General features: G+C 39.7%; 1 protein-coding gene across 1 annotated transcript in view; it reads right to left on the minus strand.

The window, feature by feature from the left end:
• The window catches only part of bmper (BMP binding endothelial regulator), a 30944-nt gene that overhangs the window by 1542 nt on the left and 13135 nt on the right, over nt 1–16267 (minus strand). The window contains exons 3-15 of the mRNA XM_063484915.1: nt 14755–14854; nt 11575–11657; nt 10880–10970; nt 9691–9773; nt 8598–8697; nt 8120–8229; nt 7890–8024; nt 7357–7461; nt 3029–3074; nt 2114–2283; nt 1221–1422; nt 429–771; nt 125–255 (exon numbers count right to left, since the gene is read on the minus strand). Coding sequence (XP_063340985.1) covers nt 125–255; nt 429–771; nt 1221–1422; nt 2114–2283; nt 3029–3074; nt 7357–7461; nt 7890–8024; nt 8120–8229; nt 8598–8697; nt 9691–9773; nt 10880–10970; nt 11575–11657; nt 14755–14854 — 1699 coding nt within the window. The remainder of the gene's footprint in view (nt 1–124; nt 256–428; nt 772–1220; nt 1423–2113; nt 2284–3028; nt 3075–7356; nt 7462–7889; nt 8025–8119; nt 8230–8597; nt 8698–9690; nt 9774–10879; nt 10971–11574; nt 11658–14754; nt 14855–16267) is intronic.

The raw sequence follows: 16267 nt of genomic DNA on the forward strand, positions 1-16267 counted from the left end.
AGTGAGCAGAATTTTCTTTAAACAAAAAACAAAAAGCCAAATCTGGTGTCATTAAGACTGGCTCCAATAGTCAAGAGCACCTCTCAGAAGGCTCTGTGATTTGCTTATGAGTGTTGCCACTCACCCATACAAGCAGCTTCGGGTTTCCAAAGGACGGGCACACCTTCCCTCTCACAGGCTCTGCTGTAGGCGATGAAGGTCTCGCAGTAGCAGTTTTTATGGACTGGACACTCACACATGTCCGTCACACACGACCTACAGAGGGCAGAATTTGGTTTTGTTTAAGATTAAGTTCTTGTAATGAAAAAAGGTTTTACCGAAAGCCTCATACAAGTATGGTTATGGTAGGATAGAGAAATGGATACGTGTGACAAGCTACAGTGTTTGGCACTTTAACAGTTAAGTTGTCACTTGAGATTTCTCCTCACCTGTAAAAAGACCCGAAGTCCACCACACTGTGGCACTTACTAAAAAGCCACGATTTTATCTTCTGGCACTCCCGGTGAGCTCTGAACTTGACTTTAACGCTGCCGGGGCACAGGAATGAAGTCGGCCTGCGAGGCGGGTGATGTTTGGTGCAAACCTCATTTCCCTCGACTCTCCACGATTCTGCGAACTCGTCCACGTCAAACTTGAACTGGCCGTCACCGCCCATGGTATCGTCACGCTTATGGCCATTGTAGTTGCCGCAAAGGCCGCAGAGGCGCCCACGCAGATGGGGAGCAGCTACAACCTCCACAAAACTGTCACCATCCCATGTGATCTCCAGACCTGCAGAAAAAGGTGGAGGTTAGAAACAAAATCTTTATTATTTGTAACCATCTCTTGTAACAGAATGATTTCAAATTATCAACTAATTTTTCAGATATGTGGTTTTCATCTGCAAAGTTTGTGCTGTTATTCTTAAAGCTGCTTTAATTTTGGACAAAAAAATTCATAATAACCTTTCTGCATATTTTATTTGAGTGGCATGAGAGGGCAGAAGACTCCCACGCTTCTGCTGACACTTAACAGAAGGCCACACACAGGTACAGTCAGACCAAATCAGGTCCACACAGAATGTTAACTAGATGATGATACATGGAACCAGGCTTCACTCACTGAGCCATACCATATTTCATCAAGAACTCTCCAATGATTAATTCACCTTAAGCTGAGACCACAGATAGAGGTGAATATTTGCTGATTTAAAAAGTTGGATCAGAAAGACATACACTGACCTGCAATGGTGGTGAGTTTGAGCAAGTATCCATCCAGGTCTACATGCACCCCAGGGCCATGGTAGGGCAGGGCGATGCGAGTACCATTCTTCCGTACCGTTAAGTGCTGGTGCAGGCTGAGGATCAAACTACCCAGCCTCACCTCGACAGACTGAGTCCAGGAGAAGGAGCGAGTCCTCCGGGCGTGATTCTTCACCAACACCTAAAATCAAAGTAATGAGATTAAAAGCCAATAAAACAGGACAACTCAGGATCTATTGAGGTCTCAGAAGTCCTGATGTCTTTATAAAATGTAGGCTTCTTTTGGTTTCTAATGTGTGAAAAAAGTCAGCAGAGATTAGCATCAAATCCTAGTGTATTCTTTTACAGATAATCCAAATTCCATCAATAACACACTATAATATGGCTTAACTTGGCCCAACTTTCAGGTATTTTATAGGAAAATATACTATACACTCCTTTTGAAAATTATATCTGACCAGTGATGGCGAAAGAAAACCATCAAAAAAGTTCCATCATTATACTGTAACATTTTGACTGTATTTATTTTTTGTTGTAAGTTGGTAAGATAAAATGAATAATTGAATAACAGGACATCCAGCATGCACATCAACATAACAAATATAAAATAAAGATTAATACGCTCTGTAATAAGGCCTGCGGCCTGAAAAGTACAGCATGCTTATGATATAAGATGGGGAAATATGGTTTGTTTTCCTCCAGCATTACCATGAAATTGCACACTACTTAAAATTACCAACCCAATATCTAAATTTACTTACAATATAATTATTTATTTGTTTCCTGTATATACACTCAAATTCCATTTAATTACAGAGGAAGTATACCCTCAGTTGTGGGCTGTATTATGAAGTGATACCCTTCCATCTTACCGTGAAGCTGGAGTCTGGGTTGTTGAGGTTGATGTTATTCCCAGGCCCTCCAGAGGGAATGCTACCACAATCACGAGCCAGAACATACTGACAAGTTCCCTGAAAGTTAAAGGTCCTGCCGTCAAATGTGTTGTAGTGAGGGTCGCCAAAGACTGTACACACGCCTGGCTCTGAAGTAGGACAAAGAAAAAGAAAGCTCTTGATATGTTTAAACAAAAAAATAGAAAGAAGTCAAAGAAAGCAAATGCCTTTTTTAACCTCAGTGAACCTAAAACATGAACTTTGGAACAGCAGTAGGTCCCTGGACAGCAAGAGGCAACCCAAAGTTAAGCACTTTATAAAAAAGGATACATGTTGAAATCTGACAGCTAACAGCGGAAAAATAATTTACGATAAATGCTGAAATATGTGGCACTAATGTGACTCACTGTGGTAATACATCTGCCTGACCAGCTAAATCTAAACTCTATATTATACACAAGTGGGGTTTATGAAGTATTTGTAGTCCTGAAATAGAACATTTTGGGGGATTTTTTTGCTGCAGTTTGAAGCCAAAAGCTAAAGTAAAATGACCCAAAGGGTAAACCACAGTCTGGACTGAAGTTCACGGGGAATACTCAAGTGAACTGCTGAGGCCAGACTGAGATTTTATTTTTTATTGCTCATAAAAAGAACAATTCATAGGTTCTGACGTATAATTAGCTTTCGAAACATTCAGTATCAATAACTCTGATTCTTGTGCAGCCACAAACAAAATATATATATATATATAAATATATTTGAGATATTTTAAGACTTTGATGGGCTCAAATTAAAGGGCTTCCCTAGATATATAGATTAGAAGACACTGCAGTGAGAATCCCACAAATCACTGTGTGGAGGGAGAAGGATACGGGTGGAGAAGGACTTACTCACTTTCAGTGCAAACTGGGCAGCAGCCAGTTCTGTTCAGGATTTTATTCTGCAAGAGAACAGACACAGAAACACTGGATTAGATAACTGACAGAGGAATAAGCTTAAGGGAAGATGACAAGAAGCCTGAATGTGGAAAGGAAACTTGTTTTGATAGAATGTGGAGCAGTGTCACGAGCAAAGCATAGACACATGGAATAAAAGCCTAAAATAAAATTAAAATAAGAAAAAACTGTTATGCTTCTGACTAGCTTTGCAGTTTACAAATTTCAACTGAACTGTACATGAATCAGAATGTCCAGGAAAAAAGCCTCTCTTCTGATAAATGTTTCTAAAAACCATTAACTTTTTTGCCCTTGTTAAACTTTCTTCTACTGATTAAAGTCAGATTATTCCCAGTTTTCTGTATTTGGGAGAAAAAGAAGATCAGAGTTTTGTAAATGCAAGAAAACTAACAAAGTAAAATAACAATAAATAAAAACAGTAAAATAAATCAGAATCAGAATATTTTATTAATCCCAAACGAAATTATGGGTTACAGCAGGCAGCACGCTAATGGCGCACGCGCACTTACAAGGGAACCTTCTGACCACACTTTACACAAACATCACATTGGGAAGAAAAATAGTAGTTGGAGTTGATCCCTGATGGACCCCTGCTATTGAACGTAGGTCTGCCACATAAAATACAGTATTATAATGTATGACTTAGAATATGATGACTATTATTAATAATCTCTCATAATATTTTAACTTGTTCTTTTTCCTCTAATTTAAAATCTTGTTTCCACACAGTTGAGAGCCAAGTACTGGTGGTCAAACGATATCTATTTCCCATTTTTGTTGGTAGAGATTATCAACAGTTTTAATTTTGTGCTGTCATTCAAGCAGAGGTAACAGAAGCTACATGAAAGATGGCAATACAGGAAAAGTTCACGTTTTGACAAGTTCACAGCAACACCAGGAAGGTTTCAGAGACACAGATACTCCAACTTCAACCGCTGAACTTTGTCTGTGTAACAGGACCCTCTGTGTGTGTGTGTGTGTGTGTGTGTGTGTGTGTGTGTGTGTGTGTGTGTGTGTGTGTGTGTGTTCGCTGTATGTTTCAACTTCCATCAAAAGTGCAGATCAGAGGGCTCTTTCACACACCTAGTTTTTTTGCCTCAGGGAAGCCCTTTTTTTCACACACACACACACACACACACACACACACACACACACACGTACGTAATTCTATCTTTGTGAGGACCTTCGCTGATACAATGCCTTCCTTGCCCCTTAAAACTACCTTAACCAGCGTAACTAAATGTTTTAACCCTGCCCCTACCCCTGTTAAGCTTAACCACCCTTTGAGTCTAGACTAACCAAATACCCTCCCTTTTGAAAAATGACTCCTCTCCCAAGGTCTAAAACTGGAACTAGTCCTCACAAATAGACATATAAACATATACGCAGTCTTTTTCCCTGTCTTCCAGACATACACAAACACACACACACCACTCATCTGTCATCTCATAAAGAAGTTCTCTGTACCCTCGATGCACACTCCAGAGTCCTAACCTCGGCACAAAGGGCACTCTCTCTCTTTGAAGAGGGCTGCCTATTGACAGACTGAGGACACAAACAAGCACACGCACACACACACACACTCATTCAGGCACACACAGTGTCAGAGATTGGTTTTCAGGGGCCTAAATATAGGGAACCTCTTCTTTGCTGTCACTCAAATGCCACACAGACAAAAGGCTGTTCGGAGACACACTGTCTCCAAATGGGACCCACACGCTCTGCCGACCTGCTGCTGACCGCAGGATGATGGCATGGGAAAGAGTGTGCGTGAGTGTATGTGTGTGTGTTTTGAAGGTGATGTGGACTGTAATGACCTCTGTGAGAGTGATAAGCCACACTAGATTACATTTACTAATATCTTTTCATATCAAGAATAGTGCAAACGTCAGATTTTTCATTGTTATTAAACTGTGGGACAGATTGTTTAAAACATCTGCCTACAAATCAAACCTGACTTTATATTTTCATAAGAGAAACATACTCAATTTTATTGCAATCAGAATTTAATAAATCCACAAATTATGCTTAATATCAACATCTTTTTACAAGAAATGATGTTTACTTTATGGTACTAGCAGAAAAGTCAACCCAAGGGGTTAGCGGTAACCTCTCCACTGGTCCTGAAGTGTCCGATTTCACTCACTGATATCAACCTCACAATGCAGCACACATGTGTTATCCGATATCGTGCTATATATTCCCCACTGAAAAGCTGTTTACATCCTTTTGCATTGCTTTACATAGAACTACATGCATCTGGGCAACTTTTTCCTGTGTCACTTCTTTTATGTTGTTTTTTCTCTTACAACGCTCAAAAAATGATGTCACATACTGTCTCAATGTTGTGTCAATGCTCTAAAAAGTGCATTAATATTTTAAGAATAGAGACTGTAACTGAATATAAAAGATGGCCACTGTGAAATCACTTACTAGTTAGGAAAGTGCCGGATTTAACCCATTAAAACCGACTGGAGCATCTGTGTTCCCATAGGTTTTAGGTTAAACTTTTAGGTCAAACTACCATAACTCTTGAACCATTGGTGCAATCACAAAATTTCAGTGGTTCCTGAAAGCAGAAACTGTTCTTTTCAGTGATATAAAGGTCATTACAGTAATCCCAAGCAAGGCCCACATTCAATACTTGGCAAATAACATAGAAAACAGAAACAGAAAAAGAAAACAACAAAAAAGAACCCCAAAAGATCAAAAGAAAACAGATAAAAAGGTCTGTTTTCTGTTGAGCTCTTTCTCTTTCTCCCCTCACTCTCTCTTCTCTCAACCAACGTCTTTGCAGGGCAGTACTTGAGAAAATCGCTGAGTCTGTGCTTTCAGGAAGTTTTGGAATTCTTTCAATTGAGCATAAGGTTAAGGAGTTACGGGAGTTACAGATGTTTTAAAAAAAACACTGTAAAACACCTGTCTGACAACAGCGATGGAAACAGAAATACAATACACATTCATATGGCAGCAACTTGCCAATCTCCCTCTGTGGTTTCCTTTTTTTCTCCTTTTTTGATGAGTATGTCATCAAAACATCTACATCATTTTGCAATCACTAAGACTAGAAACTTGTGACTGAGACCATAGAGGAATCAGAAAAGTGTTTTCTAGGGTCACAGGATGGTTATCAAGGAAGCAGGAGGGTCATTTTCTTACAAACATTTAAACAATCTGGCTTTTTTTTTAGCAAACAGAAAAGTTGTCCCCTGCAGGCCACTAAAAAGAATGGCTTCTGCATTCACTGCACTTTTTCAACATTGAAGCTACAGTCCTTAAAAAACTATTTGCCCTCTTCCACATTTAAAGTGGCTTATAAAACTGCTTTTTCTCTGGAGACAAAACTGATTGTGGACCACCAACGGCACTGTGCCTGTTCTAACCGCAAACAACAGGTGAGGGCTCGTTGTAACCACTGGAAGCGTGTGAACTTAGACCAACATTGACACCGGCTTTGACTGCGTGACGGCCACCGGCATGCCAGGAATCCACTCCATCACGAAACGCACGACAGATAACCTCAAAGCGACCTCTGCAACACGTGAACGCACCATAGACCCTTCTCTTGCCAGCAGTTCCCAGAGTTCCCAGCTAATGCCACATTTCAGCTGTGTTACAGAGCACTAATTGAGACCTCTTTATGTAACAGGCTGTGTTACTCTTTGATATACCATTATAGTTATTTTGCTTATATGTCATGTAAAAAAGAGGATACATTTTTACATGACATGTTCAATGTTTTGATTCAAGCTGATACTCTACACCTTCATTTTTAGGTGAACCTGTTGAAATTGAGAGTTGGTTATGGCAGCACTGCCGATAAATCTTGACAGTATTGTCATTTTGAGGCGTTACGCATGTGAAATGAGAATCATGAAGTTAGTCATGGGCTGTAAAGTATGAGTGTGAGACAGATCAGATGGAGAAAAGGAAAGCAGATAAAGTGGAGTGACAAAGACAGGGTTGTTGTAGGTTAAACCACCAGGGGTATGAGGTCTTTTTGTTTGTGCCACCAAACCTACATCGTAGGCAGTCTCACTACCTTCTTATAAATCTCCCCTTGACGCTCATCTCCACCCACTCCATCACCTTTGGATGACTGACTGTGCCCAACTCTGACTACAAATTGCAGTGTTTTTGGCAAACATTATAGTCCAAGAAGTTAAAAAGACAAATACACAGTCAAAAAGCAGCTAGGGTAACATAACAGCACACAACACACTGCTGTAAATAAATGTAATCCATTGATCAGCTTGTGTCACTCACCGAGGGGCAGCTGGTGATTGGTACACACTGTTTGGGCTGACACTCAATGCTGCCTTTAACGCAAGTACAAAGAGTACAGTTTACTGATGACCACATGTCTCCTTCCTGCAAAGGAAAAAGGGCACAATAGGGTTAGAACAACATCCATCAAGACGTAAAGGCACTTATCATTCCAAGAATACAGCTACGTATGTTTATACATTCATCCTTTGCTGTTGTAGTCTTTCTGATCACTCAGAGTGCTTTAAGCCACTACTTTACCAATTCTTGCACATGGAACTTTAGTCACACTTTAACTACCATGCATCCACACCTACAGCCTCTATAGAATCACCAATGTATCTAACGTGCATGTCTTCAGACCTATGAGAAATCTGAGTATGCAGAGGAGGGTCACACAGGAAACATGCAAACTCCACACAGAAAAGTCTCAGCCACCAAAAAGATTTTAACAAGGAGGCAACAGAGCTAACCGTTACCATTATCCCACTCCATAATCCATCCATCCATCCATCCATCCATCCTGCACTTACCCTGTAGATCTTGTTCCGGACTCTGCAGTACTTCACCTCTTCCACTTTTACATAGGACAGACACTCCTCACAGCAGTGCCTGCCTTGGCAAGTTCCTGGCCGCGAGCAGCGTTTCTTGCACACTACAGTGGAATTCTAGAAAGATTTTTTGTATTAGGATTTTTTAAATTTACTAACTGACCATTGCTTTGTTTAATGTGACAAGAAGCCTTTGCCATTCAGGCTGATACCTGGCAGGTGCAGGTGGTACAGTTATCGTGTATAAAGGAGGTGCCATTGTCATACACCTGACTGTAGAACAGACAGCTTCCCAAAGAGAGATCGAACACCTTCCTCTGACCTGGAGGAAAGACAGAGTCATATATTTTTATAGAGAAAAAATGGTGATTAAAAAACAGAATTGATTTGGTTGTATTTAAATAAAATTCTGACTGCTTCAGACATTCATGAGTGCAAAACAAAAAATTTCCCCTGCAAGATATGACTAAAGTTATGAAATTAAAATTAATGGAGACTGAGGATAAGAAAGATACTTAGGGTTATTAGGAGCACCATTAACCCCTACTCTAAGGAAATTACATGTTTCATTGCCTATCTGTGCTTCTGGCCACAGCAGTGTAATGTCTGCCACCTCATTTTAAGAGAAGTTATGTTTTTGTGGAGTCCCCCATCACTATGATCCCCTTCATTGAAACTGCCAATCTTTACCGACACATCTGGGACAACACTGTCCGGGCAGGGTGTGGGTGAGCTGAGAAGGGCAAGAGAGGACAGGACACACCTCCCTCATGCAGAGAGTTCGGCCTCCCTGGAACAAAAACAACAAAATGACAGCATAATCAATTAACCTTCGAATGAAACTTCACATTTAGTTAACTTTCCTAGGAAGGTGATTTGTTTAATTTTGTTGTCAATCTTTGATTGTTTCATGCAATAAAAGATTCAGAAATATGCTTAGATGTTTGGTACAAGGTCTTCATCAGTGTAAAGTCCGCATATTTTGGTTCAGTTTTATTAGACACAAGAGCCGAGTTAGTACACAGCTAATGTTTGAACCTAGTTATCCGCAGAATCAATAACTTGTTTTCTGTCCCTGAATTCTTTTCACAGAGGCCAATAACAAATAGATAACTGTCTTTAGCCCCCATAAAATAAGACTTCATACACAGTCATATTTCTCTACTTGATGGCTACAAAAGTACATTTTAAAACCCAGAAAATCCATCTATCTTCTTAACACTTGTCCAGTTCAGTGTCACAGGTGGTCTGGAGGCTAACCCAGAGTGTGACAGGATATCACAGGACGAGGTAAATTCAGTGTAGTTATATTTATGTTGACAATTGGTTATTCATATTATTTTTTTAACTAAGACAAAACAGAAAATGTAACAGACAGATTAGTAACAACATGCTGATTTCTAATTGGGAAACACCTCCGTATGTGTTTATATGTGTTAAAAGCTTACAGGTTCTCAAACTAGGTGTCAGCACATTAATGCTTTAATGTGTTTATGGACAAACCTGTAGGGTTTGTTTATCTAAGGTGAGGGAGTGTGTGTGCGTGTGTGTGTGTGTCTGTGTGTGTGTGTGTGTGTGTGTGTGTGTGTGTGTGTGTGTGTGTGTGAGAGAGAGAGAGAGAGAGAGCAAAGAAGTGATGGGGGGAAAACCAGGGAAAGGGAAAGGGATGTTGTTCCAACCAAAAATTTGTGACTCCCAGGAGAGTCCAACACTAACCAACTGGTGGGACAGAGCCCCTGCTTTGCTCAGAGGGGGAATGTAAGTAGAGGGTATGTGTACTCACAGTGCAGGTACACTTGATGCAAGGTTTCCCTTCTGGACTGAACTCCTGATTCTCTTTATATAGACGACCCTCGAAGATACAACCTGCAGGGAAATATGTTACATCAAACAAATTATTTTTTGATCCACTCATGTTCACACAAATCTTTTGCCTCTTCACCTGAAGCTTTTATTACTGTACTTTTAAAGTGATTTAAATAAGTTGTAAGCATTTTGTCCTAAAAGTGTCCAGTGTTAAAAATGGACAACAGCCAGTTTATAGACACAGATCCTTCTGGCAGCAGAAGGAATGCACGTAAGTCAAATTTCAAGAAACTGCAGTGCAAGTATGTCGACTGTTTGCGCACATTGGCAAGTCCAAAAATGTTACTCCCAATTTCAACATAAGTGGAATTTGTCATATCTCATAAATAAATAAAAAACTCTATTATGAAATAAGATAAAAGATACAGTTTCATCAACTCTAACCTTTTTCTTTCCCATTCTTCAGGTCAAATAAAATATAGTTCAAAATCACAACAAGCTGCATGATGTTCCTCTTCTTTTTTGACCAGAGAGAAATTCAGAACTTTGGGTGGAGACTACAATATTGTTTAAACATTCCTCATTAACTACAGGAAGCCTTGGGCTTAATGCTAGTTTCTACATTTTCAGAAAGAGAAAGAAAAAGAGACAAAGAGATGATATAAATGTAGCGGCCCTGGCTTCGACCTTCTGAAATTGCCAGGCACATGCTCAATTCGTTTTACTTTATCTTAACTATTAAGCTTGTTATCAGTTCCTGTTTTAATATCTATAAATATTTAATTTCTGGGTTTCCTTTCAGTCAAATAGTCGCCCCTACCTGAGCCTGGTTCTGCCGGAGGTTTCTTCCTGTTAAATGGGAGTTTTTCCTTCCCAATGTCGCCAAAGAGCTTGTTCATAGGGGGTCATGTGATTGTTGGGTTTTTCTCTGTTTGATTATTGTAGGGTCTACCTTACAATATAAAGCGCTTTGAGGTGACTGTTATTTAGATTTGGTGCTGTATAAATTAAATTCAATTGAACTGAATTAAAATAAACCTTGTCTCCACTAATATGGATATAAAGAAAATGAATAAACAGAACTATTAATCTATGCATGTACAGTAGAAATAAAACTGAGCCCCCAAATGTTTCTGCGCTACACTTATGTTAAAATTCATACTCACCGGGGCAGGTGGGGCAGCACTTCTTTGGGTGGTTTTTGGGGTTTTTGCAGTGGATTACACACTGAACTTCTGCTTCAGTGATGACACCTTCCTGTCACAACCAAGAGGAAAATATTTTCTTCAGTTTGTGCATCTTTATAAGTAACATGTTAATCTGTCTTTAATGCTGCTACTTTAAAGCTTATTGTTCCACCATATTGCCTTCCTTTTCTTGCTATACATATATCTTTCCTCTACTTCTGCTTCCTCTATTTGATTCTGTTCCTCCTCACTATGTTTTTCCTACTTACCTGAATTCCTTCTGTCCAGTGCTGCGCTGTTCCTTTTTTTATCCATACCTCTTTTGAGCAGTTTTCCAGACCCGTCCGTGCTTACTCCACATTTCTTCTTAATCTTTCTGGCTTATTTCCTTTCTTCCATCCCTCAGTTCTCATACTTGTTTTGTTTTCTTCCATGGCTACTCACTTCCTTTCCTTCAGTGTCTTTGATTACTTCCCTGCCTTTTCCTTTTCCAAACCCTTTTCCTTTTTTTCCATCCTTCACTCTTCTAGCATCATGCCTTCTTGGAAACAACGTTTCTGTGTGTTTTTCACATCTGATTTGGGATCAATGCTTTCAACTCGATGCCTGAGCTTTGCTTCCATTACCTCTCATCTGCTAACAGTGCAGCTTGGTCAGTCAGCGCGCATACACACCTGACAACGTCTTGTTATGCAGGGTTTCGTGGAGGTGGTCCAGGATACTGAACTGTTATAGGAGCATCCATCTAACATACAACCTGGGAGAGAAAAATACAACCTTAACTTGCAAGACAAGGGAGAAGCTGGGGAACAAAAACAATGTAAAGAGCTCAGTTCTTCTTTTCGTGTTTCAAGTAGTTTCTAAATTTCAAGGATGTGTCATTTCTAAAATACCTACAACTTCAGACACGTTTCACTTGTAGCTTGTGGCCGAGAAGATGGCATGGAGAAGCCAAAGTCATTTTATGGCCAATGACCAACCAGTTTTCCAATGTGTTATTTTTACAAAGGGAATTTAAGACAGCCATCCTTCAGATAGTAAAGATAACTTTTTTAATCTCCCAGAACTTTGGTCCCAGTGTAGAAATGCAAACTATCCATGCAAATGATCTACTGGAGGAACATTCACTTTCCTGCCAATGTTTCTGTGAATTCATTTTTTGGGAAACAGAAAGCATACATTTTCAATTTCTGCAAATGCTTTCATTTTTCTGCCATGCAAAGAAAACTTTCTTAATCTGAAAACTTAGATTTTAGTGTGGAAAATGAGAAAGCAGTGACTATAATTATGACTACAGCCCTGCAAAATATGTCTGTTCATATGTTTATAGCTGTGTCATTTCTAATGTAGAAAAATAAATTGTGATCTAATCTTGGCCAAAGCTCACGGAAGTGACTAAAAACATCTGGTAGACATGTTTTAATTAGCTTTACATATTGTTTCTTTTCCCTCTCTTTGTTGTTGGTAGCCAAAGTTTCATCTAAGTTTTTGTTTTAAGATGCATTAAAATATCAAGGAGGTCAAATATTACAGCTGTGAGGTCAACGTCAAGTCTTCATTTTTGTGACTTAAATCTAATTTAACGTCTCAAGTCTACAAATAACCACATCTGATTATATGATGTGAGTATTTAAAAGCTCTTTCAGTTTAATGTTAAATTCAGTGTGTACACACTGATCTCTTCCTCATATACTTGGATGAGTCGCCCTCTGAGCTGTCAGCAGCTGTCTATTCAACTCTAAATGAATAGCCTATTCATTTCATCCCATTTGCAGAAAGTGGGCTCAGATCAATATAGAACTTTCCATACAATGAAACCTGATCACACCCATTGATCTACTTTCCTCAGTGTAAACTAAACCCTGTGATACTGTAATACTGCAGCAGGAAGATGTACAGTATATATTTTATTAGTACAAGTACAAGACCCCACAGAGACCAAAACCAGGCAAAACACTCAAACTGTAAATATACTGCATAAATATGACCGCTGTCAGAAAGAAGCACTTTTGCATTTGTATACCAATATGTAGAAGAACACTCATGTGAAAAACACAGTACATGCTGTGACTCAGAAGCTTTGGACCCTGTGGCTGAAAAAAAACCCTAAAACATTGCCCCTTGACTACTGTGCTTGACAGTTGGTATAAGGTTTTTGTGCTGATATTCTCTTTTCTAGTGTTAGCCAACTGTTGCCCTGTGCATTATGGCTCTCCACTTTGGTCTCATCTATCCAAAGAACAGTGTTGCAGGAGTCTTGAATTGTACGATAAGACGGTGGGAAGGATTTCTTGAACCATCCAGTCCTGGGAAGGCTGTGGCATTGTGTTAACACACAGCTGAATGCTCCGAACCAGTAAAGTGATGATGATCAGTTGATCAACTGCATTTGATTATCATTGACTGGCTGCTAGCAGTAAGGGTATCCCCACCTAAGAGAATGTTTAAAGTCCTGTGGAAACTTTCTATTTTACATGACTGTGTTTTAATCAAAACCTGATGACAGTTGTGTGGTTGTTTGGTGAGGCTGCTGAGGAAGTTCTGACAGCTATACTCCTAAAAATACATGTTTCTCAATCTCATGTGCACTTGCTATTACACTGCTGCATATATAAACGCCTTAATTAAAGCCACTTTATAAAGCTGTTCCCAATAAACTGATGTAGTCAAGCTGTGATTCTCTTTAACTGTCGGCATGATTTCATAAAAGTGAGAAAATGGTGATATGACATCTAGGAATTAGTGTGTTTTAAAAAGCAAAGACACAAAGCAGTCCTAAATTTGGTCACAGTGGCTACAACTTAACCACACAACTAAAACTAACACTGACTGCTGTGGTGACGTGGGGCTTTCCATGTCCGAGTCGAGCATGTTCTGTCTCTCTTAACGAAGTGCCGTGTTGTAAAATGGTGAACCGCAAACAAAAGGGCCCCCTCCCTGCCGAGAGCTGGGAGGTAGGTGTGACAGTTTATGTATTTTCGCAGAGCCACATGAGCTTCATAAGCACAGAAAAAGTAAGGAAAGCCATCGTAGTGCAGACTTTGTTTAAGGGTCCTGTTTTGGGTTTTTATAGAGGTTAAGTGTCTAAGCCAGTACAGAGGGAACTAAAGATTTGGTTCCTTTTATACTTGCTGGATATTGAAGCTCTACAGCTATGCAAAAATCAGCTACACTGGCTTACTTTGTCCAATACAGATCTTTTAATTCTAAAGAGGGCAAAAAATACAGCAAGTCAGGGCTCACAATTGTAAATAATATATTTATGTAGCTACAGTGTGCAGTTTGAATTTAGGTTTGATGATTGCTTCAGCATTATGTCTCTGTTTTAGCCTGATTGCATGTATCTGTTTGTCTTAAATGTAGTACACAAATGCACAAATAGTGCACAGAAAGGGTTTTTGTTAAAATGCCTCTGTTGAGTTTCAGAGTGCCCAGTTTAATTAGGCTGATGTAAAGTGACAAAAACCTTACACAGAGGATGAAGAAGGAAGGTATATAGAGGAGTTCCTGCCTCATAAAAACAACTGTATTTTTGTGGGCTGTAAACCCAGCAGTGAACCCCTTAAGCAGCTGCGCAGTCTCCATGTAGTGCAACTGTGTATATGTGGCTTACATGTGAGTTAAATAATGAAGTTTTACTCTCACATGCTCTCCTAATATAGGCCTCGCTGTTAGGATAAAGTAGTCCCTGAAGGGTCTGTGTGTGCGTGAGATTAGCATCTCTGTATTTCCAGTGTCTCCCATTAGTACAGAGGACCTACAGGGATACATAGCTTTACAATATATATAAAAAAGCAAAGGCGCACAGGTATTCTCTTATTGTCGCCTGACCTCTGTCCACTTGCTTGTCTTACCTTTACACCTTTCACAGCAAGCTCCAGTCTGTTTCACCACCAGAGCACAGTCCTCTGAGACAAGTGGACATTTCTCCTGTTTACAGTCTGCTTTACCGTCCTGCAAAAGAGACAGAGAGAGGAAAACAACACCCAGGGTTATATTTTTCCAAAATTTTTTCCCTTTACTTTTATCCCAATTTTTACTTTCTCACAATTTTCTCTGGTCGTTATTTCTCTCTGTGGAAATTAAAATGGGATATAATACAGTCATAAAATCAAGGATTCAAGGATCTGTCAGGTACAGGAGAGGAGAGCAAATGTTAAATTTGCTGAAGAAGATTAAGGAGAAATATAAATAACGTACTTGCCAAAATCCAAGGCGTGATTATTACTGGCAAACTGGGGGGGAGGGGGGTCCCAAAAGCACCAAAATATCTGGGCTTTAAAATTCCTGACGGCGAACACGTGCATTGTTTAAGGTATCAAAATTGAATGAATATAGAGTCAACAGTGTGTCTGTTATACCCTAACCCAGTTGACCAACTCTGAAATCATAAAGTGAAAGTGTCTAAATTTGTGACCTCAACATGTGTCTTGAATTATTTTATCCTTTTTAAATCAACAGCCCCTAAAGAGACCAAAACCAGGAATTATTTATCCTGTTAACACTTTTGATTTTTCGCTGCCATCCATCTTACATTGCTTTGATATTTCAGTCTTTAAAGGTCAACACTTTCATCCATCTAGCCATGCTCATGGAGTGAGTAAAGCTAAAACTCAGGATAATTGTAATATAAATATTTTTTGTGTGTATGTGGTTTAGGACCACTCTTTACCTAATATACCATCTCATTCTCTGCTGTCAACTTCATCTAATGTGAAAAGGCTGCAGGTAAAGTTCCTACATAACAAAGTGACTCAGTCTTCACAGTTTAGCTGTGAATTTTCACACCAGTTCAACAATCCTCCTGTCACCTTCAGAAACACTGCACACTGTATCCGTCATCACCAATAACTGCACCGCAGGACTGGACAGAATCAGCGCTTTTTAAAAATTCACTCTACTTTCACACCCAGCTTTTATTGCAAATTTTATCCACATGCTGCGTGTGTTTTATTTTACGCACTGTGAGGGTTCATAAAGTGGAGGCTGGCAGGTCCCGTGGCTCTGCAAGCACTGTGGCGGGCGGCTCTAACGAGAACGGATCAAAGGAGGGCGAAAATATATCAGTGTGGTTTAATATAGCTGCAGTGCTCTAACTAAACGCCAGCCGCACTGAGGACAGATGATGTCATGACATAAGAGCAGGGAGGAGAGAAATGGAGATGGAAAAGAGGGACAGAGGATGTAAAAGAGGTTAGAAGGACAAGGAGAAACACATGAAAGAAAAGAGACAAAGAGGGGCGGAAGAAAGACAAACGTCACGTCTTTATTCTGGAAAAGTTGATTTGAGCATACAACAGTTAAATGACGGTGGATTAGGCTTAATTACTTTTTTCTTTTTGCTCCGAGTCCCTGGCAAATCAGTGT

The sequence above is a fragment of the Pelmatolapia mariae genome, linkage group LG10_11 (genome assembly GCF_036321145.2).
Source record: "Pelmatolapia mariae isolate MD_Pm_ZW linkage group LG10_11, Pm_UMD_F_2, whole genome shotgun sequence".
In the NCBI taxonomy this organism is placed as follows: Eukaryota; Metazoa; Chordata; class Actinopteri; order Cichliformes; family Cichlidae; genus Pelmatolapia; species Pelmatolapia mariae.